The sequence below is a fragment of the Hemibagrus wyckioides genome, linkage group LG10, assembly GCF_019097595.1.
Source record: "Hemibagrus wyckioides isolate EC202008001 linkage group LG10, SWU_Hwy_1.0, whole genome shotgun sequence".
Classification (NCBI taxonomy): domain Eukaryota; kingdom Metazoa; phylum Chordata; class Actinopteri; order Siluriformes; family Bagridae; genus Hemibagrus; species Hemibagrus wyckioides.
Genome location: NC_080719.1, coordinates 1,146,676 through 1,172,164, shown reverse-complemented (window position 1 = coordinate 1,172,164; position 25,489 = coordinate 1,146,676). Strand labels below are relative to the sequence as shown.

The 25,489-nt window shown below is 42.0% G+C and overlaps 1 protein-coding gene across 1 annotated transcript in view; it reads right to left on the bottom strand.

The window, feature by feature from the left end:
* dok4 (docking protein 4) overlaps positions 1-25,489 on the bottom strand; it is a 63,957-nt gene that overhangs the window by 23,678 nt on the left and 14,790 nt on the right. The window contains exon 2 of the mRNA XM_058401590.1: positions 18,209-18,468. Within this exon, the coding sequence (XP_058257573.1) occupies positions 18,209-18,274 (66 nt within the window). The 5' untranslated portion in view covers positions 18,275-18,468. The remainder of the gene's footprint in view (positions 1-18,208; positions 18,469-25,489) is intronic.

Genomic DNA, 25,489 nt, shown 5'->3' with positions numbered 1-25,489 from the left:
TGAGAGAGTGTGTTTGAGAGTGTGTGTTTGAGAGAGTGTGTTTGAGAGTGTGTGTTTGAGAGAGTGTGTTTGAGAGTGTGTGTTTGAGAGTGTGTGTGTTTGAGAGAGTGTGTTTGAGAGTGTGTGTGTTTGAGAGAGTGTGTTTGAGAGTGTGTGTTTGAGAGAGTGTGTTTGAGAGAGTGTGTTTGAGAGTGTGTGTTTGAGAGTATGTGTTTGAGAGTGTGTGTGTTTGAGAGAGTGTGTTTGAGAGAGTGTGTTTGAGAGTGTGTGTTTGAGAGTATGTGTTTGAGAGAGTGTGTTTGAGAGTGTGTGTTTGAGAGTGTGTGTTTGAGAGTGTGTGTTTGAGAGTGTGTGTTTGAGAGAGTGTGTTTGAGTGTGTTTGAGAGAGTGTGTGTTTGAGAGAGTGTGTTTGAGAGAGTGTGTTTGAGAGAGTGTGTTTGAGAGTGTGTGTTTGAGAGAGTGTGTGTTTGAGAGTGTGTGTTTGAGAGTGTGTTTGAGAGAGTGTGTTTGAGAGTGTGTGTTTGAGAGTGTGTGTTTGAGAGAGTGTGTTTGAGAGAGTGTGTTTGAGAGTGTGTGTGTTTGAGAGTGTGTGTTTGAGAGTGTGTTTGAGAGTGTGTGTTTGAGAGTGTGTGTTTGAGAGTGTGTGTCTGAGAGAGTGTGTTTGAGAGTGTGTGTTTGAGAGAGTGTGTTTGAGAGTGTGTGTTTGAGAGAGTGTGTTTGAGAGAGTGTGTTTGAGAGTGTGTGTTTGAGAGTGTGTGTTTGAGAGTGTGTGTTTGAGAGAGTGTGTTTGAGAGAGTGTGTTTGAGAGTGTGTGTTTGAGAGTGTGTGTTTGAGAGAGTGTGTTTGAGAGTGTGTGTTTGAGAGTGTGTGTTTGAGAGTGTGTGTTTGAGAGTGTGTGTTTGAGAGTGTGTGTTTGAGAGAGTGTGTTTGAGAGAGTGTGTTTGAGAGTGTGTGTTTGAGAGAGTGTTTGAGAGTGTGTGTTTGAGAGAGTGTGTTTGAGAGTGTGTGTTTGAGAGTGTGTGTTTGAGAGTGTGTGTGTTTGAGAGTGTGTGTGTTTGAGAGTGTGTGTGTTTGAGAGTGTGTGTGTTTGAGAGTGTGTGTGTTTGAGAGTGTGTGTGTTTGAGAGTGTGTGTGTTTGAGAGTGTGTGTTTGAGAGAGTGTGTTTGAGAGTGTGTGTTTGAGAGTGTGTTTGAGAGAGTGTGTTTGAGAGAGTGTGTTTGAGAGTGTGTGTTTGAGAGTGTGTGTTTGAGAGAGTGTTTGAGAGAGTGTGTTTGAGAGAGTGTGTTTGAGAGTGTGTTTGAGAGAGTGTGTTTGAGAGTGTGTTTGAGAGAGTGTGTTTGAGAGTGTGTTTGAGAGTGTGTGTTTGAGAGTGTGTGTTTGGAGTGTGTGTGTTTGAGAGTGTGTGTTTGAGAGTGTGTGTTTGAGAGTGTGGGTTTGAGAGTGTGGGTTTGAGAGTGTGTTTGAGAGAGTGTGTTAGAGAGTGTGTTTGAGAGTGTGTTTGAGAGAGTGTGTTTGAGAGTGTGTTTGAGAGAGTGTGTTTGAGAGTGTGTTTGAGAGAGTGTGTTTGAGAGTGTGTTTGAGAGAGTGTGTTTGAGAGTGTGTTTGAGAGAGTGTGTTTGAGAGAGTGTGGTTGAGAGTGTGTGTTTGAGAGAGTGTGTTTGAGCGAGTGTGTTTGAGAGTGTGTGTTTGAGAGTTTGTTTGAGAGAGTGTGTTTGAGAGAGAGTTTGCGAGTGTGTGTTTGAGAGAGTGTGTTTGAGAGTGTGTGTTTGAGAGAGTGTGGTTGAGAGTGTGTGTTTGAGAGAGTGTGTTTGAGCGAGTGTGTTTGAGAGTGTGTGTTTGAGAGTTTGTTTGAGAGAGTGTGTTTGAGAGAGAGTTTGAGAGTGTGTGTTTGAGAGAGTGTGTTTGAGAGAGTGTGTTTGAGAGTGTGTGTGTTTGAGAGTGTGTGTTTGAGAGTGTGTGTGTTTGAGAGAGTGTGTGTGAGAGTGTGTGTGTTTGAGAGAGTGTGTGTTTGAGAGTGTGTGTGTTTGAGAGAGTGTGTGTTTGAGAGAGTGTGTTTGAGAGTGTGTGTGTTTGAGAGAGAGTTTGAGAGTGTGTGTTTGAGAGTGTGTGTGTTTGAGAGAGTGTGTTTGAGAGTGTGTGTGTTTGAGAGTGTGTGTTTGAGAGTGTGTTTGAGAGTGTGTGTTTGAGAGAGTGTGTTTGAGAGTGTGTGTTTGAGGGTGTGTGTCTGAGAGAGTGTGTTTGAGAGAGTGTGTGTTTGAGAGTGTGTGTTTGAGAGTGTGTGTGTTTGAGAGAGTGTGTTTGAGAGAGTGTGTTTGAGAGTGTGTGTTTGAGAGTGTGTGTGTTTGAGAGTGTGTGTTTGAGAGTTTGTGTTTGAGAGAGTGTGTTTGAGAGAGTGTGTTTGAGAGTGTGTGTTTGAGAGTGTGTGTTTGAGTGTGTTTGAGAGAGTGTGTTTGAGAGTGTGTGTTTGAGAGTGTGTGTCTGAGAGAGTGTGTTTGAGAGTGTGTGTTTGAGAGAGTGTGTTTGAGAGTGTGTGTTTGAGAGAGTGTGTTTGAGAGAGTGTGTTTGAGAGTGTGTGTGTTTGAGAGTGTGTTTGAGAGTGTGTGTTTTAGAGTGTGTGTCTGAGAGTGTGTGTCTGAGAGAGTGTGTTTGAGAGTGTGTGTTTGAGAGAGTGTGTTTGAGAGTGTGTGTTTGAGAGAGTGTGTTTGAGAGTGTGTGTGTTTGAGAGTGTGTGTTTGAGAGTGTGTTTGAGAGTGTGTTTGAGAGAGTGTGTTTGAGAGTGTGTGTTTGAGAGAGTGTGTTTGAGAGAGTGTGTTTCAGAGTGTGTGTTTGAGAGTGTGTGTTTGAGTCTGTTTGAGAGAGTGTGTTTGAGAGTGTGTGTTTGAGAGTGTGTGTCTGAGAGAGTGTGTTTGAGAGTGTGTGTTTGAGAGAGTGTGTTTGAGAGTGTGTGTTTGAGAGAGTGTGTTTGAGAGAGTGTGTTTGAGAGTGTGTGTGTTTGAGAGTGTGTGTTTGAGAGTGTGTTTGAGAGTGTGTGTTTGAGAGTGTGTGTTTGAGAGTGTGTGTCTGAGAGAGTGTGTTTGAGAGTGTGTGTTTGAGAGAGTGTGTTTGAGAGAGTGTGTTTGAGAGAGTGTGTTTGAGAGTGTGTGTGTTTGAGAGTGTGTTTGAGAGTGTGTGTTTGAGAGTGTGTGTTTGAGAGTGTGTGTTTGAGAGAGTGTGTTTGAGAGAGTGTGTTTCAGAGTGTGTGTTTGAGAGTGTGTGTTTGAGTGTGTTTGAGAGAGTGTGTTTGAGAGTGTGTGTTTGAGAGTGTGTGTTTGAGAGAGTGTGTTTGAGAGAGTGTGTTTGAGAGTGTGTGTGTTTGAGAGTGTGTGTTTGAGAGTGTGTTTGAGAGTGTGTGTTTGAGAGTGTGTGTTTGAGAGAGTGTGTTTCAGAGTGTGTGAGTGTGTGTGTTTGAGAGTGTGTTTGAGAGTGTGTGTTTGAGAGTGTGTGTTTGAGAGAGTGTGTTTGAGAGAGTGTGTTTCAGAGTGTGTGTTTGAGAGTGTGTGTTTGAGTGTGTTTGAGAGAGTGTGTTTGAGAGTGTGTGTTTGAGAGTGTGTGTCTGAGAGAGTGTTTGAGAGTGTGTGTTTGAGAGAGTGTGTTTGAGAGTGTGTGTTTGAGAGAGTGTGTTTGAGAGAGTGTGTTTGAGAGTGTGTTTGAGAGTGTGTGTCTGAGAGAGTGTGTTTGAGAGTGTGTGTTTGAGAGAGTGTGTTTGAGAGTGTGTGTTTGAGAGAGTGTGTTTGAGAGTGTGTGTGTTTGAGAGTGTGTGTTTGAGAGTGTGTTTGAGAGTGTGTTTGAGAGTGTGTGTTTGAGAGAGTGTGTTTGAGAGAGTGTGTTTCAGAGTGTGTGTTTGAGAGTGTGTGTTTGAGTGTGTTTGAGAGAGTGTGTTTGAGAGTGTGTGTTTGAGAGTGTGTGTCTGAGAGAGTGTTTGAGAGTGTGTGTTTGAGAGAGTGTGTTTGAGAGTGTGTGTTTGAGAGAGTGTGTTTGAGAGAGTGTGTTTGAGAGTGTGTGTGTTTGAGAGTGTGTGTTTGAGAGTGTGTTTGAGAGTGTGTGTTTGAGAGTGTGTGTTTGAGAGAGTGTGTTTGAGAGAGTGTGTTTGAGAGTGTGTGTTTGAGAGAGTGTGTTTGAGAGAGTGTGTTTGAGAGTGTGTGTGTTTGAGAGAGTGTGTTTGAGAGTGTGTGTTTGAGAGAGTGTGTTTGAGAGAGTGTGTTTGAGAGTGTGTGTTTGAGAGTGTGTGTTTGAGAGAGTGTGTTTGAGAGTGTGTGTTTGAGAGTGTGTGTTTGAGAGTGTGTGTTTGAGAGAGTGTGTTTGAGAGAGTGTGTTTCAGAGTGTGTGTTTGAGAGTGTGTGTTTGAGTGTGTTTGAGAGAGTGTGTTTGAGAGTGTGTGTTTGAGAGAGTGTGTTTGAGAGTGTGTGTTTGAGAGAGTGTGTTTGAGAGTGTGTTTGAGAGTGTGTGTTTGAGAGTGTGTGTTTGAGAGAGTGTGTTTGAGAGAGTGTGTTTCAGAGTGTGTGTTTGAGAGTGTGTGTTTGAGTGTGTTTGAGAGAGTGTGTTTGAGAGTGTGTGTTTGAGAGTGTGTGTCTGAGAGAGTGTGTTTGAGAGTGTGTGTTTGAGAGAGTGTGTTTGAGAGAGTGTGTTTGAGAGTGTGTGTGTTTGAGAGAGTGTGTTTGAGAGTGTGTGTGTTTGAGAGTGTGTGTTTGAGAGTGTGTTTGAGAGTGTGTGTTTGAGAGTGTGTGTTTGAGAGAGTGTGTTTGAGAGAGTGTGTTTCAGAGTGTGTGTTTGAGAGTGTGTGTTTGAGTGTGTTTGAGAGAGTGTGTTTGAGAGTGTGTGTTTGAGAGTGTGTGTCTGAGAGAGTGTGTTTGAGAGTGTGTGTTTGAGAGAGTGTGTTTGAGAGTGTGTGTTTGAGAGAGTGTGTTTGAGAGTGTGTGTTTGAGAGAGTGTGTTTCAGAGTGTGTGTTTGAGAGTGTGTGTTTGAGTGTGTTTGAGAGAGTGTGTTTGAGAGTGTGTGTTTGAGAGTGTGTGTCTGAGAGAGTGTGTTTGAGAGTGTGTGTTTGAGAGAGTGTGTTTGAGAGTGTGTTTGAGAGTGTGTGTTTGAGAGAGTGTGTTTGAGAGAGTGTGTTTGAGAGTGTGTGTGTTTGAGAGTGTGTGTTTGAGAGTGTGTTTGAGAGTGTGTGTTTGAGAGTGTGTGTTTGAGAGTGTGTGTCTGAGAGAGTGTGTTTGAGAGTGTGTGTTTGAGAGAGTGTGTTTGAGAGTGTGTGTTTGAGAGAGTGTGTTTGAGAGAGTGTGTTTGAGAGTGTGTGTGTTTGAGAGTGTGTGTTTGAGAGTGTGTTTGAGAGTGTGTTTGAGAGTGTGTGTTTGAGAGTGTGTGTTTGAGAGAGTGTGTTTGAGAGAGTGTGTTTCAGAGTGTGTGTTTGAGAGTGTGTGTTTGAGTGTGTTTAAGAGTGAGTGTTTGAGAGTGTGTGTTTGAGAGTGTGTGTCTGAGAGAGTGTGTTTGAGAGTGTGTGTTTGAGAGAGTGTGTTTGAGAGTGTGTGTTTGAGAGTGTGTGTGTTTGAGAGAGTGTGTTTGAGAGTGTGTGTGTTTGAGAGTGTGTGTTTGAGAGTGTGTTTGAGAGTGTGTGTTTGAGAGTGTGTGTTTGAGAGAGTGTGTTTGAGAGTGTGTGTTTGAGAGTTTGTTTGAGAGAGTGTGTTTGAGAGAGAGTTTGAGAGAGTGTGTTTGAGAGAGTGTGTTTGAGAGTGTGTGTGTTTGAGAGAGTGTGTTTGAGAGAGTGTGTTTGAGAGAGTGTGTTTGAGAGTGTGTGTTTGAGAGTGTGTTTGAGAGTGTGTGTTTGAGAGAGTGTGTTTGAGAGAGTGTGTTTGAGAGTGTGTGTGTTTGAGAGTGTGTGTTTGAGAGTGTGTTTGAGAGTGTGTGTTTGAGAGTGTGTTTGAGAGAGTGTGTTTGAGAGAGTGTGTTTCAGAGTGTGTGTTTGAGAGTGTGTGTTTGAGTGTGTTTGAGAGAGTGTGTTTGAGAGTGTGTGTTTGAGAGTGTGTGTTTGAGAGAGTGTGTTTGAGAGAGTGTGTTTGAGAGTGTGTGTGTTTGAGAGTGTGTGTTTGAGAGTGTGTTTGAGAGTGTGTGTTTGAGAGTGTGTGTTTGAGAGAGTGTGTTTGAGAGAGTGTGTTTCAGAGTGTGTGTTTGAGAGTGTGTGTTTGAGTGTGTTTGAGAGAGTGTGTTTGAGAGTGTGTGTTTGAGAGTGTGTGTCTGAGAGAGTGTGTTTGAGAGTGTGTGTTTGAGAGAGTGTGTTTGAGAGTGTGTGTTTGAGAGAGTGTGTTTGAGAGAGTGTGTTTGAGAGAGTGTGTTTGAGAGTGTGTGTGTTTGAGAGTGTGTGTTTGAGAGTGTGTTTGAGAGTGTGTGTTTGAGAGTGTGTGTTTGAGAGTGTGTGTCTGAGAGAGTGTGTTTGAGAGTGTGTGTTTGAGAGAGTGTGTTTGAGAGTGTGTGTTTGAGAGAGTGTGTTTGAGAGAGTGTGTTTGAGAGTGTGTGTGTTTGAGAGTGTGTGTTTGAGAGTGTGTGTTTGAGAGTGTGTGTTTGAGAGAGTGTGTTTGAGAGAGTGTGTTTCAGAGTGTGTGTTTGAGAGTGTGTGTTTGAGTGTGTTTGAGAGAGTGTGTTTGAGAGTGTGTGTTTGAGAGAGTGTGTTTGAGAGTGTGTGTTTGAGAGAGTGTGTTTGAGAGTGTGTGTTTGAGAGTGTGTGTGTTTGAGAGAGTGTGTTTGAGAGTGTGTGTGTTTGAGAGAGTGTGTTTGAGAGTGTGTGTTTGAGAGAGTGTGTTTGAGAGAGTGTGTTTGAGAGTGTGTTTGAGAGAGTGTGTTTGAGAGTGTGTTTGAGAGTGTGTTTGAGAGAGTGTGTTTGAGAGTGTGTGTTTGAGAGTGTGTTTGAGAGAGTGTGTTTGAGAGTGTGTGTTTGAGAGTGTGTTTGAGAGAGTGTGTTTGAGAGTGTGTTTGAGAGAGTGTGTTTGAGAGAGTGTGGTTGAGAGTGTGTGTTTGAGAGTGTGTGTTTGAGAGTTTGTTTGAGAGAGTGTGTTTGAGAGAGAGTTTGAGAGTGTGTGTTTGAGAGAGTGTGTTTGAGAGTGTGTGTTTGAGAGAGTGTGGTTGAGAGTGTGTGTTTGAGAGAGTGTGTTTGAGCGAGTGTGTTTGAGAGTGTGTGTTTGAGAGTTTGTTTGAGAGAGTGTGTTTGAGAGAGAGTTTGAGAGTGTGTGTTTGAGAGAGTGTGTTTGAGAGAGTGTGTTTGAGAGTGTGTGTGTTTGAGAGTGTGTGTTTGAGAGTGTGTGTGTTTGAGAGAGTGTGTGTGAGAGTGTGTGTGTTTGAGAGAGTGTGTGTTTGAGAGTGTGTGTGTTTGAGAGAGTGTGTGTTTGAGAGAGTGTGTTTGAGAGTGTGTGTGTTTGAGAGAGAGTTTGAGAGTGTGTGTTTGAGAGTGTGTGTGTTTGAGAGAGTGTGTTTGAGAGTGTGTGTGTTTGAGAGAGTGTGTTTGAGAGAGTGTGTTTGAGAGTGTGTGTGTTTGAGAGTGTGTGTTTGAGAGTGTGTGTTTGAGAGAGTGTGTTTGAGAGAGTGTGTTTGAGAGTGTGTGTGTTTGAGAGTGTGTGTTTGAGAGTGTGTGTTTGAGAGAGTGTGTTTGAGAGAGTGTGTTTCAGAGTGTGTTTGAGAGTGTGTGTTTGAGTGTGTTTGAGAGAGTGTGTTTGAGAGTGTGTGTTTGAGAGTGTGTGTCTGAGAGTGTGTGTTTGAGAGAGTGTGTTTGAGAGTGTGTGTTTGAGAGAGTGTGTTTGAGAGAGTGTGTTTGAGAGTGTGTGTGTTTGAGAGTGTGTTTGAGAGTGTGTGTTTTAGAGTGTGTGTTTGAGAGTGTGTGTCTGAGAGAGTGTGTTTGAGAGTGTGTGTTTGAGAGAGTGTGTTTGAGAGTGTGTGTTTGAGAGAGTGTGTTTGAGAGTGTGTGTGTTTGAGAGTGTGTGTTTGAGAGTGTGTTTGAGAGTGTGTTTGAGAGAGTGTGTTTGAGAGTGTGTTTGAGAGAGTGTGTTTGAGAGAGTGTGTTTCAGAGTGTGTGTTTGAGAGTGTGTGTTTGAGTGTGTTTGAGAGAGTGTGTTTGAGAGTGTGTGTTTGAGAGTGTGTGTCTGAGAGAGTGTGTTTGAGAGTGTGTGTTTGAGAGAGTGTGTTTGAGAGTGTGTGTTTGAGAGAGTGTGTTTGAGAGAGTGTGTTTGAGAGTGTGTGTGTTTGAGAGTGTGTGTTTGAGAGTGTGTTTGAGAGTGTGTGTTTGAGAGTGTGTGTTTGAGAGTGTGTGTCTGAGAGAGTGTGTTTGAGAGTGTGTGTTTGAGAGAGTGTGTTTGAGAGTGTGTGTTTGAGAGAGTGTGTTTGAGAGAGTGTGTTTGAGAGTGTGTGTGTTTGAGAGTGTGTGTTTGAGAGTGTGTGTTTGAGAGAGTGTGTTTGAGAGAGTGTGTTTCAGAGTGTGTGTTTGAGAGTGTGTGTTTGAGTGTGTTTGAGAGAGTGTGTTTGAGAGTGTGTGTTTGAGAGTGTGTGTTTGAGAGAGTGTGTTTGAGAGAGTGTGTTTGAGAGTGTGTGTTTGAGAGTGTGTTTGAGAGTGTGTGTTTGAGAGTGTGTGTTTGAGAGAGTGTGTTTCAGAGTGTGTGAGTGTGTGTGTTTGAGAGTGTGTTTGAGAGTGTGTGTTTGAGAGTGTGTGTTTGAGAGTGTGTGTCTGAGAGAGTGTGTTTGAGAGTGTGTGTTTGAGAGAGTGTGTTTGAGAGTGTGTGTTTGAGAGAGTGTGTTTGAGAGTGTGTGTGTTTGAGAGTGTGTGTTTGAGAGTGTGTTTGAGAGTGTGTTTGAGAGTGTGTGTTTGAGAGAGTGTGTTTGAGAGAGTGTGTTTCAGAGTGTGTGTTTGAGAGTGTGTGTTTGAGTGTGTTTGAGAGAGTGTGTTTGAGAGTGTGTGTTTGAGAGTGTGTGTCTGAGAGAGTGTTTGAGAGTGTGTGTTTGAGAGAGTGTGTTTGAGAGTGTGTGTTTGAGAGAGTGTGTTTGAGAGAGTGTGTTTGAGAGTGTGTGTGTTTGAGAGTGTGTGTTTGAGAGTGTGTTTGAGAGTGTGTGTTTGAGAGTGTGTGTTTGAGAGAGTGTGTTTGAGAGTGTGTGTTTGAGAGAGTGTGTTTGAGAGAGTGTGTTTGAGAGTGTGTGTGTTTGAGAGAGTGTGTTTGAGAGTGTGTGTTTGAGAGAGTGTGTTTGAGAGAGTGTGTTTGAGAGAGTGTGTTTGAGAGTGTGTGTTTGAGAGTGTGTGTTTGAGAGAGTGTGTTTGAGAGTGTGTGTTTGAGAGTGTGTGTTTGAGAGAGTGTGTTTGAGAGAGTGTGTTTCAGAGTGTGTGTTTGAGAGTGTGTGTTTGAGTGTGTTTGAGAGAGTGTGTTTGAGAGTGTGTGTTTGAGAGAGTGTGTTTGAGAGTGTGTGTTTGAGAGAGTGTGTTTGAGAGTGTGTTTGAGAGTGTGTGTTTGAGAGTGTGTGTTTGAGAGAGTGTGTTTGAGAGAGTGTGTTTCAGAGTGTGTGTTTGAGAGTGTGTGTTTGAGTGTGTTTGAGAGAGTGTGTTTGAGAGTGTGTGTTTGAGAGTGTGTGTCTGAAAGAGTGTGTTTGAGAGTGTGTGTTTGAGAGAGTGTGTTTGAGAGTGTGTGTTTGAGAGTGTGTGTGTTTGAGAGTGTGTGTTTGAGAGTGTGTTTGAGAGTGTGTGTTTGAGAGAGTGTGTTTGAGAGTGTGTGTTTGAGAGAGTGTGTTTGAGAGAGTGTGTTTGAGAGTGTGTGTGTTTGAGAGAGTGTGTTTGAGAGTGTGTGTGTTTGAGAGTGTGTGTTTGAGAGTGTGTTTGAGAGTGTGTGTTTGAGAGTGTGTGTTTGAGAGAGTGTGTTTGAGAGAGTGTGTTTCAGAGTGTGTGTTTGAGAGTGTGTGTTTGAGTGTGTTTGAGAGAGTGTGTTTGAGAGTGTGTGTTTGAGAGTGTGTGTCTGAGAGAGTGTGTTTGAGAGTGTGTGTTTGAGAGAGTGTGTTTGAGAGTGTGTGTTTGAGAGAGTGTGTTTGAGAGTGTGTGTTTGAGAGAGTGTGTTTCAGAGTGTGTGTTTGAGAGTGTGTGTTTGAGTGTGTTTGAGAGAGTGTGTTTGAGAGTGTGTGTTTGAGAGTGTGTGTCTGAGAGAGTGTGTTTGAGAGTGTGTGTTTGAGAGAGTGTGTTTGAGAGTGTGTTTGAGAGTGTGTGTTTGAGAGAGTGTGTTTGAGAGAGTGTGTTTGAGAGTGTGTGTGTTTGAGAGTGTGTGTTTGAGAGTGTGTTTGAGAGTGTGTGTTTGAGAGTGTGTGTTTGAGAGTGTGTGTCTGAGAGAGTGTGTTTGAGAGTGTGTGTTTGAGAGAGTGTGTTTGAGAGTGTGTGTTTGAGAGAGTGTGTTTGAGAGAGTGTGTTTGAGAGTGTGTGTGTTTGAGAGTGTGTGTTTGAGAGTGTGTTTGAGAGTGTGTTTGAGAGTGTGTGTTTGAGAGAGTGTGTTTGAGAGAGTGTGTTTCAGAGTGTGTGTTTGAGAGTGTGTGTTTGAGTGTGTTTGAGAGAGTGTGTTTGAGAGTGTGTGTTTGAGAGTGTGTGTCTGAGAGAGTGTGTTTGAGAGTGTGTGTTTGAGAGAGTGTGTTTGAGAGTGTGTGTTTGAGAGTGTGTGTGTTTGAGAGAGTGTGTTTGAGAGTGTGTGTGTTTGAGAGTGTGTGTTTGAGAGTGTGTTTGAGAGTGTGTGTTTGAGAGTGTGTGTTTGAGAGAGTGTGTTTGAGAGAGTGTGTTTCAGAGTGTGTGTTTGAGAGTGTGTGTTTGAGTGTGTTTGAGAGAGTGTGTTTGAGAGTGTGTGTTTGAGAGTGAGTGTTTGAGAGTGTGTGTTTGAGAGTGTGTGTCTGAGAGAGTGTGTTTGAGAGTGTGTGTTTGAGAGAGTGTGTTTGAGAGTGTGTGTGTTTGAGAGAGTGTGTTTGAGAGTGTGTGTGTTTGAGAGAGTGTGTTTGAGAGAGTGTGTTTGAGAGTGTGTTTGAGAGAGTGTGTTTGAGAGAGTGTGTTTGAGAGAGTGTGTTTGAGAGTGTGTGTTTGAGAGTGTGTGTGTTTGAGAGTTTGTGTTTGAGAGAGTGTTTGAGAGAGTGTGTTTGAGAGTGTGTGTTTGAGAGTGTGTGTGTTTGAGAGAGTGTGTTTGAGAGAGTGTGTTTGAGAGTGTGTTTGAGAGAGTGTGTTTGAGAGTGTGTTTGAGAGAGTGTGTTTGAGAGTGTGTTTGAGAGTGTGTTTGAGAGAGTGTGTTTGAGAGTGTGTTTGAGAGAGTGTGTTTGAGAGTGTGTGTTTGAGAGTGTGTTTGAGAGAGTGTGTTTGAGAGTGTGTTTGAGAGAGTGTGTTTGAGAGAGTGTGTGTTTGAGAGAGAGTTTGAGAGTGTGTGTTTGAGAGAGTGTGTTTGAGAGAGTGTGTTTGAGAGTGTGTGTGTTTGAGAGTGTGTGTTTGAGAGTGTGTGTGTTTGAGAGAGTGTGTGTGAGAGTGTGTGTGTTTGAGAGAGTGTGTGTTTGAGAGTGTGTGTGTTTGAGAGAGTGTGTGTTTGAGAGAGTGTGTTTGAGAGTGTGTGTGTTTGAGAGAGAGTTTGAGAGTGTGTGTTTGAGAGTGTGTGTGTTTGAGAGAGAGTTTGAGAGTGTGTGTTTGAGAGAGTGTGTTTGAGAGAGTGTGTTTGAGAGTGTGTGTGTTTGAGAGAGTGTGTTTGAGAGAGTGTGTTTGAGAGTGTGTGTGTTTGAGAGAGAGTTTGAGAGTGTGTGTTTGAGAGAGTGTGTTTGAGAGAGTGTGTTTGAGAGTGTGTGTTTGAGAGTGTGTTTGAGAGTGTGTTTGAGAGAGTGTGTGTTTGAGAGTGTGTTTGAGAGAGTGTGTGTTTGAGAGTTTTTGTTTGAGAGAGTGTGTTTGAGAGTGTGTGTGTTTGAGAGTTTGTATTTGAGAGTGTGTGTGTTTGAGAGTTTGTGTTTGAGAGAGTGTGTGTTTGAGAGTTTGTGTTTGAGAGAGTGTGTTTGAGAGAGTGTGTTTGAGAGTGTGTGTTTGAGAGTGCGTGTTTGACAGAGTGTGTTTGAGAGTGTGTGTTTGAGAGTGTGTGTTTGAGAGTGTGTTTGAGAGAGTGTGTTTGAGAGTGTGTGTTTGAGAGAGTGTGTTTGAGAGAGTGTGTTTGAGAGTGTGTGTTTGAGAGAGTGTGTTTGAGTGTGTTTGAGAGAGTGTTTGAGAGTGTGTGTTTGAGAGTGTGTGTTTGAGAGTGTGTTTGAGAGAGTGTGTTTGAGAGTGTGTGTTTGAGAGTGTGTTTGAGAGTTTGTGTTTGAGAGAGTGTTTGAGAGTGTGTGTTTGAGAGTGTGGTTGAGAGTTTGTGTTTGAGAGAGTGTTTGAGAGTGTGTGTTTGAGAGTGTGGTTGAGAGAGTGTGTTTGAGAGAGTGTGTTTGAGAGTGTGTGTTTGAGAGTGTGTTTGAGAGTTTGTGTTTGAGAGAGTGTTTGAGAGTGTGTGTTTGAGAGTGTGGTTGAGAGTTTGTGTTTGAGAGAGTGTTTGAGAGTGTGTGTTTGAGAGTGTGGTTGAGAGAGTGTGTTTGAGAGAGTGTGTGTTTGAGAGAGTGTGTGTTTGAGAGAGTGTGTTTGAGAGAGTGTGTTTGAGAGAGTGTGTTTGAGAGAGTGTGTTTGAGAGTGTGTGTTTGAGAGAGTGTGTGTTTGAGAGTGTGTGTTTGAGAGAGTGTGTTTGAGAGAGTGTGTGTTTGAGAGTTTGTGTTTGAGAGAGTGTGTGTTTGAGAGAGTGTGTTTGAGAGAGTGTGTTTGAGAGTGTGTGTTTGAGAGAGTGTGTTTGAGAGTGTGTGTTTGAGAGTGTGTGTTTGAGTGTGTGTTTGAGAGAGTGTGGTTGAGAGAGTGTGTTTGAGTGTGTGTTTGAGAGAGTGTGGTTGAGAGAGTGTGGTTGAGAGAGTGTGTTTGAGAGAGTGTGTTTGAGAGTGTGTGTGTTTGAGAGAGTGTGTGTTTGAGAGAGTGTGTTTGAGAGAGTGTGTTTGAGAGTGTGTGTTTGAGAGAGTGTGTTTGAGAGTGTGTGTTTGAGAGAGTGTGTTTGAGAGAGTGTGTTTGAGAGTGTGTGTTTGAGAGTGTGTTTGAGAGAGTGTGTTTGAGAGTGTGTGTTTGAGAGAGTGTGTTTGAGAGAGTGTGTGTTTGAGAGTGTGTGTTTGAGAGTGTGTGTTTGAGAGAGTGTGTTTGAGAGAGTGTGTTTGAGAGTGTGTGTTTGAGAGTTTGTGTTTGAGAGAGTGTGTTTGAGAGAGTGTGTTTGAGAGAGTGTGTTTGAGAGTGTGTGTGTTTGAGAGTTTGTGTTTGAGAGAGTGTGTTTGAGAGAGTGTGTGTTTGAGAGTTTGTGTTTGAGAGAGTGTGTTTGAGAGTGTGTGTTTGAGAGTTTGTGTTTGAGAGAGTGTGTTTGAGAGAGTGTGTTTGAGAGTGTGTGTTTGAGAGTGTGTTGGGTGTTTGTGTTGAGGTGTGTGTTGTGAGAGTGTGTGTGTTGAGAGTGTGCATGTTTGAGAGTGTGCATGTTTGAGAGTGTGTGTGTTTGAGAGTGTGTGTGTTTGAGAGTGTGTGTGTTTGAGAGTGTGTGTGTTTGAGAGTTTGTGTTTGAGAGAGTGTGTTTGAGAGTTTGTGTTTGAGAGAGTGTGTTTGAGAGTGTGTGTTTGAGAGTGTGTGTTTGAGAGAGTGTGTTTGAGAGAGTGTGTTTGAGAGTGTGTGTTTGAGAGTGTGTGTTTGAGAGAGTGTGTTTGAGAGAGTGTGTTTGAGAGTGTGTGTTTGAGAGTGTGTGTGTTTGAGAGAGTGTGTTTGAGAGTTTGTGTTTGAGAGAGTGTGTTTGAGAGTGTGTGTGTTTGAGAGTTTGTGTTTGAGAGTGTGTGTTTGAGAGTGTGTGTTTGAGAGAGTGTGTTTGAGAGTGTGTGTTTGAGAGTGTGTGTGTTTGAGAGAGTGTGTTTGAGAGAGTGTGTTTGAGAGAGTGTGTTTGAGAGAGTGTGTTTGAGTGTGTTTGAGAGTGTGTGTTTGAGTGTGTGTGTTTGAGAGTGTGTGTTTGAGAGAGTGTGTTTGAGAGAGTGTGTGTTTGAGAGAGTGTGTTTGAGAGAGTGTGTGTTTGAGAGTTTGTGTAGTGAGAGTGTGTAGTGAGGGTGTGTTTGAGAGTGTGTGTGTGTTTGAGAGTGTGTGTGTGTTTGAGAGTGTGTGTGTGTTTGAGAGTGTGTGTGTTTGAGAGTGTGTGTGTTTGAGAGAGTGTGTGTTTGAGAGTGTGTGTGTTTGAGAGTGTGTGTTTGAGAGTGTGTGTGTTTGAGAGTGTGTGTTTGAGAGAGTGTGTGTGAGTGTGTGTTTGAGAGAGTGTGGTGTGAGAGTGTGTGTTTGAGAGAGTGTGTTTGAGAGTGTGTGTTTGAGAGAGTGTGTTTGAGAGTGTGTGTTTGAGAGAGTGTGTGTTTGAGAGAGTGTGTTTGAGAGTGTGTGTGTTTGAGACAGTGTGTGTGTGAGAGTGTGTGTGTTTGAGAGAGTGTGTTTGAGAGAGTGTGTTTGAGAGTGTGTGTTTGAGAGTGTGTGTGTTTGAGAGAGTGTGTTTGAGAGTGTGTGTGTTTGAGAGAGTGTGTTTGAGAGTGTGTGTTTGAGAGAGTGTGTGTTTGAGAGTGTGTTTGAGAGAGTGTGTGTTTGAGAGTGTGTTTGAGAGAGTGTGTGTTTGAGAGAGTGTGTGTTTGAGAGTGTGTGTTTGAGAGAGTGTGTTTGAGAGAGTGTGTGTTTGAGAGTTTGTGTTTGAGAGAGTGTGTTTGAGAGAGTGTGTGTTTGAGAGTTTGTGTTTGAGAGAGTGTGTTTGAGAGAGTGTGTTTGAGAGAGTGTGTTTGAGAGAGTGTGTGTTTGAGAGTTTGTGTTTGAGAGAGTGTGTGTTTGAGAGTTTGTGTTTGAGAGAGTGTGTTTGAGAGAGTGTGTGTTTGAGAGAGTGTGTTTGAGAGAGTGTGTTTGAGAGTGTGTGTTTGAGAGAGTGTGTTTGAGAGAGTGTGTTTGAGAGAGTGTGTGTTTGAGAGTTTGTGTTTGAGAGAGTGTGTTTGAGAGTGTGTGTTTGAGAGAGTGTGTGTTTGAGAGTTTGTGTTTGAGAGAGTGTGTTTGAGAGAGTGTGTTTGAGAGTTTGTGTTTGAGAGAGTGTGTTTGAGAGAGTGTGTTTGAGAGAGTGTGTTCGAGAGAGTGTGTGTTTGAGAGTTTGTGTTTGAGAGAGTGTGTTTGAGAGAGTGTGTGTTTGAGAGTTTGTGTTTGAGAGAGTGTGTTTGAGAGTGTGTGTTTGAGAGTGTGTGTTTGAGAGAGTGTGTTTGAGAGTTTGTGTTTGAGAGAGTGTGTTTGAGAGTGTGTGTTTGAGAGTGTGTTTGAGAGTTTGTGTTTGAGAGAGTGTGTTTGAGAGTGTGTGTTTGAGAGTGTGTTTGAGAGAGTGTGTTTGAGAGTGTGTGTTTGAGAGAGTGTGTGTTTGAGAGTGTGTGTTTGAGAGTGTGTGTATGAGAGTGTGTGTTTGAGAGTGTGTGTTTGAGAGTGTGTGTTTGAGAGTGTGTGTTTGAGAGAGTGTGTTTGAGAGTGTGTTTGAGAGTGTGTGTTTGAGAGAGTGTATTTGAGAGAGTGTGTTTGAGAGAGTGTGTTTGAGAGTGTGTGTTTGAGAGAGTGTGTTTGAGAGAGTGTGTGTTTGAGAGAGTGTGTTTGAGAGAGTGTGTTTGAGAGAGTGTGTGTTTGAGAGTTTGTGTTTGAGAGAGTGTGTTTGAGAGTTTGTGTTTGAGAGAGTGTGTTTGAGAGAGTGTGTTTGAGAGAGTGTGTTTGAGAGTGTGTGTTTGAGAGAGTGTTTGAGAGAGTGTGTTTGAGAGTGTGTGTTTGAGAGTGTGTTTGAGAGTGTGTGTTTGAGAGAGTGTGTTTGAGAGGTGTGTGTTTGAGGAGTGTGTGTTTGAGAGTGTGTTGTGTGAGAGTGTGTTTGTGAGGTGTGTGTTTGTGAGTGTTGTGTGTTTGAGAGTGTGTGTTTGGGAGTGTGTGGGGTGTTGAGAGAGTGTGTTTGAGAGAGTGTGTTTGAGTGTGTTTGAGTGTGTTTGAGAGTGTGTGTTTGAGAGTGTGTGTTTGAGAGTGTGTTTGAGAGAGTGTGTTTGAGAGAGTGTGTTTGAGAGAGTGTGTTTGAGAGAGTGTGTTTGAGAGAGTGTGTTTGAGTGTGTTTGAGAGTGTGTGTTTGAGTGTGTTTGAGAGAGTGTGTTTGAGAGAGTGTGTTTGAGAGTGTGTGTTTGAGAGTGTGTTTGAGAGAGTGTGTTTGAGAGAGTGTGTTTGAGTGTGTTTGAGAGTGTGTGTTTGAGTGTGTGTGTTTGAGAGTGTGTGTTTGAGAGTGTGTTTGAGAGAGTGTGTTTGAGAGAGTGTGTTTGAGAGTGTGTGTTTGAGTGTGTTTGAGAGAGTGTGTGTTTGAGTGTGTTTGAGAGTGTGTGTTTGAGTGTGTTTGAGAGAGTGTGTTTGAGAGTGTGTGTTTGAGTGTGTTTGAGAGAGTGTGTTTGAGAGTGTGTGTTTGAGAGTGTGTTTGAGAGAGTGTGTTTGAGAGAGTGTGTTTGAGTGTGTTTGAGAGTGTGTGTTTGAGTGTGTGTGTTTGAGAGTGTGTGTTTGAGAGTGTGTTTGAGAGAGTGTGTTTGAGAGAGTGTGTTTGAGAGAGTGTGTTTGAGTGTGTTTGAGAGTGTGTGTTTGAGTGTGTTTGAGAGAGTGTGTTTGAGAGTGTGTGTTTGAGTGTGTTTGAGAGAGTGTGTTTGAGAGAGTGTGTTTGAGAGAGTGTGTTTGAGAGTGTGTGTTTGAGAGTGTGTTTGAGAGTGTGTGTTTGAGAGAGTGTGTTTGAGAGAGTGTGTTTGAGAGTGTGTGTTTGAGAGAGTGTGTTTGAGAGAGTGTGTTTGAGAGAGTGTGTTTGAGTGTGTGTGTGTCTTTGAGAGTGTTTTTGAGAGTGTGTGTTTGAGAGAGTGTGTTTGAGTGTGTGTGTGTGTTTGAGAGTGTGTTTGAGAGTGTGTGTTTGAGAGAGTGTGTTTGAGTGTGTGTGTGTGTTTGAGAGTGTGTTTGAGAGTGTGTGTTTGAGAGTGTGTGTTTGAGAGTGTGTGTTTGAGAGTGTGTGTGAGCAACTTCAAGTTTATACACACTCTCTCTCTCTCACTCACACATGCACACAAACACAAACACACCTGTGCACACACACACACACACACACACCTTAAAGATTACCAATAAGAAACAGTTAGTGGATGTTACAGTGAACAGGTTGATGCTATAGAAACAATAAGGTATTTGATGAGAATAAGCGCTGCTCTCAGAGCTGCTGTTATTTCCGGTCCTTTAATCTGATTAGACGAGCGATGTTCCAGGTGTGTTTATATTTAATGTAACCAGAGCAGGACATCTCACTTCACGTGTCTTTGTTGGAGACATACAGCAGAACTGGTTAAACACTAAAATCCTAAACTTTACTGAAATTGTAAACTGGGAATTGTTTGAAAATCTGACTTTAATTCAAGATAAATTTTACTCGCTGTCATTTTCCTGCAGTTTATGTCGTTCTGAAAAACGACACTTCACCACACTGCACAGAGGTCAGGATCTGATTGGTTATCCCAACAACACGTCTAGCCACGCCCCCTACTAATACAGCCATTCATCCAAAACACACTTGGTTGCCTATTTTTGTCGATCTGCTTTGTTCGACGTGTACAACAGAAAGAGTTCCTACAGCAGAGTTACTGACATCATCAGCAGACGTGGGACAGCGTACCTTCCTCATGAAAGTTACTTAAAATTATGATGAAAGCCCGTCAGATGAAGGAGAACAGGAAGAAGGAAGGAAGATCATTTCATCAGAACTGGAAGGAACAAATCGTGGTGATGGATCTGTTTCTGTTCACAAACTAAACGAATGATTTGTCTATATTGTGTGTGAAATGTCTCTTACCTGATAATAATTTTATTTATAAAACATCACGATATTGTTTAATGAATCCACACTTTACTTCAGCACAGAGAACAGAACATCACCGAACCTTCAAACATTTACACTAAAGTCTTCCTTCCCACTTTACCACATTCCTGAACAACTTCACTTCCAGATGGTCACAAAGAAAATGTCTGAAAAATGGTGGGAAAAAAAAAATCAATCAGATGCCGATTTGTCAGTTCTGCATTTCCTGCGCACTCACCCCCAGCTTCCTGCTCCGCATCCGGACGTAGCCCTGCTTGACGATGTCGTTGAAGTTGGAGGCCATGTCTGAGGCACCTGGCAGCTGATGGATGCTGGCATCCAGCCTTTTCTGATACGACCAAACACCTCCTTCCCGTCTCTCACTTCTTCTTCTTCTTGTTTGGCCCCTTCTTCACTCGCTTCTCGCTCTCTCCGACTCTCAGACGAAGCCGTCAGTTCAGCCGAGCTTCCGAGTCTCTCGTCACTCCAGCATGATCTCTGCAGAGGGGAAAAAAGCAGGACATGTATTATTGATGCTGGGTCAATGGAGAATGGAGGTGGCCCGAGCTGTGCAGGCACGCAACATTACCATAGATTATTTATCGACTCGCCAGATGCTGTGTTTCAGAGCGCACCATGTGACTTCACTCATCTGACTACTAGCCTCGGCTTTTATAGCTTACAGGAATTCGGCTCGACCCATTACTGTGACGGGGTTAAATGAAGCGAACTGGGCCTCTTACTCCATCCAGAATACTTCGATACACACACAGGAAAAATGTCCTCATTAATCAGCAGTCAGTATTTTGCGTAAAAACTTGTTCGAGAGCAGGCTGAGAATCTAAAACTTAATTTATATTCAAGATATTTTCACTCGGTTTTCTGCAGTGATATGAAAATGACACTTTACTACAGTCCAAAATATCAATCAATAGTGGAAGTGGAAGTAGGACAGAACCGCCAGGAACATCAACATTTCCCTCAGATTTGATGCTAACTTCTCTGTATTACTGAAACGACACTGTAAATACACTTAGCATCTACTGCTACATGACACAAAGGAGAAGAGCTGATCTGACTGGATATCCCAACACCACATCTAGCCACGCCCCCTAATAAATGTGTTCATTCGTCCAAAACACACTCTGTTGCACATTTCTGTCGCTCTGCTGTATGTCACCATCTGCACCAGTGATCACAAACAATATAAAAGTGAAAAACGCTGTGATCTGATGTGGTGGTCTTCTGCTACGTTCAGTAAAAAAAACTCTGTGTTTACGCAAATGAATTAATCCATAAATCCAGTAAAACGTCTTCGGCTGCACAGCAGTAAACTGATAAACCTCACGTTTATATTAATAGTGAAGTTGTTTCAGTTTAAAATGCACAGCTGTCTTTTATATGGAGTTAATTGTGAGTCTGATAAACTGATTGATTTTATTGATTATATAATCTCAAACATTTTCAACAATATAAAGTTCTTATGCTTGTAAAATCAGCATCCTGCAGTTCTTCTGGTTCTTTTCGGCTCCAGAGGCAGTGATGGGGAGTTTTTTTTGTGAACGTGACAGTGTTTGTGACAGATAAACAAGCAGAGCTGTCAATCAAATAAACCCCACCCCCTAGCTCCTGGTTATTGCTTTGAGACAATGTCCATTGTTAAAAGTGCTACACAAGTAAATTGAATTGAACTGAGTTGTGACTTTGATCCGGACTCATAAACGAGATTAAGACTCGATTAAAGTGTAAAGTTTCACATCTTGACATCGTTGACTGCATCATTTCACTAAAGTTGCCCTTTAAACAATCCTCTAACTGTCTTCTGTCCTAATAAAATGTTTTTAAATAAAATCCCTGATACTGAATAATGAGATCATCATCGTTTTGCTGAACGTCATCCTGCGCAGAATGTTTCCACTGGACGAGCAGGAGAGCAGTGGGGTCGTGCTGACCGCAGCGGAACGCTCGCATTAAAGTTTAAAAAGCAGCTCATTAGCCAGGACTGAGGCGGGTTAATTGTTCTCAGCACTGTTAGCTTTAAAAAGGTGCTTGCTGAAGAGAGGAGGACGATAACACACACACACACACACACAGGATCAGTAAAGTGCAGGTGTTTACTGCCGTTATCACTCACAAAACACACACATGGCATGATCAAGTGAAGCACAGCAACACAATCCAAAGTGCTGAGAAAGTTAAGCCAAGATGGAGACTGTGAGCTAACGCTAAAGCTTAGTGGAGTCGATTAGCATTAATAACAGCTCGCAGCTCATTAGTTCACATTAAACTGAATTAGAAACAATTAGCATACAAGCTATACACCAAAACACACCTCTGTTCCATACAAAATATCAGTCACGGGTTTTGTAATCAATAAATATAGCTTAAATGCGCTAATGTGTCATACCAAGATATTGATGTATGCTAACATCTGCTAGTTTTAAGAGGCTTGCTGAAATAATGGCTTGATGAAGTGACTGTAGGAGATGCTAAACATTGTGTTTATTGTTATTTAACGTCAGCCTTTGTCCAGCAGAAGTAACAACTAACATCAGCTGCTAATTCAGCCATCGTGGCCTACCTAGCTAAACAAAGTGAACTGAAATACTAATACATGATTACCTATGTTAGCTATCCTGCTAGTGCTGTTCAGATAGTTCATGCTAACATTATAGCCAGTGTAAACAGTGTCCTGTCACTTCATATAATCATTCTTTAAATGTAAATCTGTTTTTGGTGTGTGTTTAGTTAAGTTAGATTAGTTAGGCTAAGCAGGGTTTTATTCCGTCCATCCTGGACCTTCTGTAATACATATATAAACGTGTCAGCTAAGACATGTACATTCATCTAATTTGTACCTTTGAGATTTTTATTCAGCAGTTCAGCCTTTAGATCGTTTATATAAACAGAGTAAAGACTCAGTGGAGATGACTGAACCGCCAGGAACATCACCATTTCCCTCAGATTTGATGCTAACTTCTCTTTATGACTGAAACTACGATGTAAATACAATTAGCATCTACTCCCAACACAATGCTCATAAATTCCACCATATTGAGAATCAGTGCTGATCTTTCACACACACACACACACACACAGCTAATCAAATCAAATGAACACCATTAAGATTTCTCTTCATTTCTATTGAGATTTAATGTGTTTCTGATGCTCTGTAACACAAGTGTACTGGATTTTAACAGATAAATATAACTTCACTGTCCTGCTGGTCATCAACCCCATGAAAGAAGGTTCTACTAATTGGGTTCTAGTGGACCATTCAGCTAATCCACATTATGTGAAGGAAATCATTAGGAGACCATTTTCCTAATCTCTGGTGAGTTTCCAGGTTTTTTCTTCCAACTTGGTTGATTTTTTTTGGTTCTCAGAATCTCCATGAAACAGGATTTCTTTCATTCCTCCCAGTTGTGTAGAACGTGGACACCAGTTCAGCTCATCTTCAGTATGACCACAAAGCGAATCAATAAAAAAAAAAATCCTAGCCCTGTAAGTGAACATCTCTAACAGCTTGTTAAGATGCAGGCTGCACTCCTGAGGAGGAGATTCAAGCAGGAACAAGCCTGGAACATCTGTTTTCACTCTTAAGTACTGCTATTGACCGAGAGCTGAGAGCAGAGCGCAGACAGGAGCTGTCTCTGCTAACTGCCAGACTGATGACAGGCCTGTGCTGCCTCGTCGCCGAGACTCGACAGAGAAACAAAAAACACCACAAACTGGGTCCTTCGGTTTGTTCATTATTTCAAGGAACAGTGGAGTTTTCATTCAAAATGATCACCTCAACTCACATATATTAGCGTTTATTCCTTCTTCTTCTTCTTCTTCTTCTTCTTCTATCCAGCCACATCTACATCCATTTTAGCTAACTAAGTGATGATGAGGAAAGAATCTTATCACTTTCATGTTCACACAGAATGAAACCAGTAAACTCCAACAAAGTAAACTGATATAAATAAAGGTTCCACCAGGAACTTCACAACAGACTTCTATCATCTGCAGATTATTTTAGGCCTAAATACAAACTAAGCTTTTTTTTTTTTAAACAAAATCAAGGAGATGGAGATTTTAAAAAGTGCAGCGTTACCATGGGAACTGCAGCAGGTCCCCAGAGCTAAGATTAGGACGTAGCGGGTCATGTCGCAAAACCCTGAAATTAAACCGAGCCAAAACCGTATTGATTTCTGTTTGAGAAAACAGCCGATCTTTCAGACTCTCCTGGGTTTATTTAACACATTTACATTTTCAGTTTCTTTTTTAATGAAATGTAGATGATGTAATTGAATCGTTTTGCTTTATTTTCACACAGAGAGAGATCACGACATCCTCGTCATTTCATCTGGTGCTGTCTTGAAGAACATGGCTTCCAGCAGCATACATGATCTCCTGACCTGGTCTTTCTGCACAGAATGAAAGGGAAAAAAATGTAATACCTGACTGAAGCTAGCATAAAGCTGGTCATTACTTTCTCTGAAAAGGTTGTGAATGTTTCCTAAATATCAAATTCAAATTCTATTTGTCACATACATATACATACACAGTATGACATGCAGTGAAATATCACAAATTACTGATTTTTATACACAGATCAGGTATAACTCTCTGAGCAGTGACCAGTGAAGTGAATAAGACTGAGTATCTCCTCATCATGGCACCTGTTAGTGGGTGGGATATATTAGGCAGCAAGTCAACATTTTGTCCTCAAAGTTGATGTTAGAAGCAGGAAAAATGGACAAGTGTAAGGATTTGAGTGAGTTTGACCAAAAGGGACAAAATTCTGTTGGCTAGACCACTGGATCAGAGCATCTCCAAAACTGCAGCTCTTGTGGGGTGTTCCCGGTCTGCAGTGGTCAGTGTCTATCAAAAGTGGTCCAAGGAAGGAACAGTGGTGAACCGGAGACAGGGTCATGGGCGGTCAAGTCTCATTGATGCACGTGGGGAGAGAAGGCTGGACCGTGTGATCCGATTCAACAGACGAGCTACTGTTGATCAAACTGCTGAAGAAGTTAATGCTGGTTCTGATAGAAAGGGGTCAGAATACACAGTGCAGGACGGGTCAGGGCTGTTTTGGCAGCAAAAGGGGGACCAACACGATATTAGGCAGGTGGTCATAGTGTTATGGCTGTTATGGTGTATATCCGTATAATCTTGGACCGAAACCTCCTTTCCATGTTAATGATTATTAATAAAATTTAATAACAGCTTTTCAGGCATCAATATTTTGACGGCTAAACAGTTACCTGAAGAGCTCAGGTTGATTGATTTTACACTAAAAACACACTCACTACAATCTAGAAACCTTCCTGTTATAAAGGAACGTCTCTGCGAATTAAAGAATACTTAACTAACTTCCCATAAGCAACTTTTTAAAACGTCTTATTTTTTAAAAATGTTTAGAATCTATGACTAGGGTTGCCAGATCTGTGTAACAAAATAAGTCTGACAAGAAAGTAATAAACACTGTGTCCGAGTGTGTTACAGTGAAATACTGAGTTACTATTGATTAGTTTCCTATAAGAGCAGTCCTATAAGAGTCTTTCATTCCTCTTACATCACAGCTTTTTAGCTCACCATTATAGTGAGTTTATTTATTAAAGTATGACACAGCATTTCTATCCATTTAGAGTTACAATGAACACTGGGAAGATCCACACAGCTTGTTCTTCATGTTACTGAAAACAGTAAGTACTGAAGTAAGAAGTGTAAACTCCTCGGTCATGAAAATGTCAGAAAACAAAGTTACAGCTTTAGAGACTGCTGCGCAAGCTGCTGTTACAGACTATTAATCAACACCTTTTGACCAATCAGAACCCAGAATGCAGCATAAGCATTATTAAAACAAGTAATTTCCCTGAAGACTTCCACAGTGGTGCTAAAATAATCCCGCATTATTGTGTTAATTAAAGAATATCTGTTAACTGAGTAAATACGCTCACACAGGAGCGCACCGAGCTCAGGACTAGAGCAGCATCAGGACGCAGAAGATGCCTTTAATAATTTAATATATGTAATAAATCTAATGTATGCAAAACGCCTCCAAACCTCACTAATAAAATCTCCATGTTGATTTCAGTGTGCTGACGTTACGCTTTTCTGCAGTCGTCCCTCTAATGTGTATGTATGAGCGAAGGAAAAAGCACTGCAACATAATACATACATTATCAGAAATGCAGAAAACAGAAAACAACTGACAGAGTGACATCATGACAGAATGAAAGTCACAGTGACAGAGTGACACAAAGACAAAATGACAGTGACAGAGTAACAGGATGACAGAATGACAGTGATAGAGTGACAGGATGATAGTGACAGAATGATACAATGACAGGATGACAGTGATAGAGTGACAGGATGACAGTGATAGAGTGACAGGATGACAGTGACAGAATGATATAATGACAGGATGACAGTGACAGAATGATACAATGACAGGATGACAGTGATAGAATGACAGGATGACACTGACAGAATGATACAATGACAGGATGACAGTGACAGAATGATACAATGACAGGATGACAGTGATAGAATGACAGGATGACAGTGACAGAATGACAGGATGACAGAGTGAAATGAATAACAGTGACAGAATAAAAGAATGACAGGGTGACAAAGTGACAGAATAGCAGAATAATAGAGGCAGAGTAACAGAGTGACAGTGTGACTGTGATAGAGTGCCAGTGTGATACAATGACAGAATGACAGTGTGTTGGAGTGACACAATGACACTGACAGGGTGACCGAGTGACAGAATGACAATGTGACAGGATGACAGTGACAGAGTGGCAGGATGACAGAGTGACACAATGACAGTGTGACAGAATGACAGTGGGATAGAGTGACAAAATGACAGATTCTCTAACAGAGTGACACTGACAGAATGACAGACTGAAGAGAAGATGCAGGAGGGAAAGACCAGCGTTTGAGTCACAGCTGATGGATGATCATCAGCTTCAGGTCGATTTAATGAGCCTTCTCACTTGTATTCTCTCCAGAGAGATGAAAGTGAAAGAGCATTGATCAAGAATGGGGACAAAGGCTGAGCTGCTGAGTGACAAAGCTCACTTTCATTACTTTACTCTTATATTGATGTTGTTAACAAGTAAATTCTAGGAGGCAGAGAGAAAAAACAACAGCATATGTTCTACAAGACGGCTAATTTTTTGGGTAACTTCACGCTATAATTTGAAACTCCTGAAATTTATTTTTAAAAATAAAGTTTCAGCTACAGAAGCAACTACATTTCCCACACGTTCTGCGTCCTTTCCCCTTCAGTGAAGCATCTATTCCACCATGTGAAGTTTATTCTTGAACCTCTGTGGAAGCCTTAAATGTTCTTCAGTTGATCCTCTAGAAGAACCCTTAAAGATTCCAAGCAGAGTGTTTCCACATCAGAAAGGAAAAACTTCAGAAATCCATTTGGAGGCAGCAAACCCTTCAAGTACACGAGATATTAAGAAGAAATCCTGAGCGATAATTAGTTTGTACTGCCCTCTTACCCCGTTAA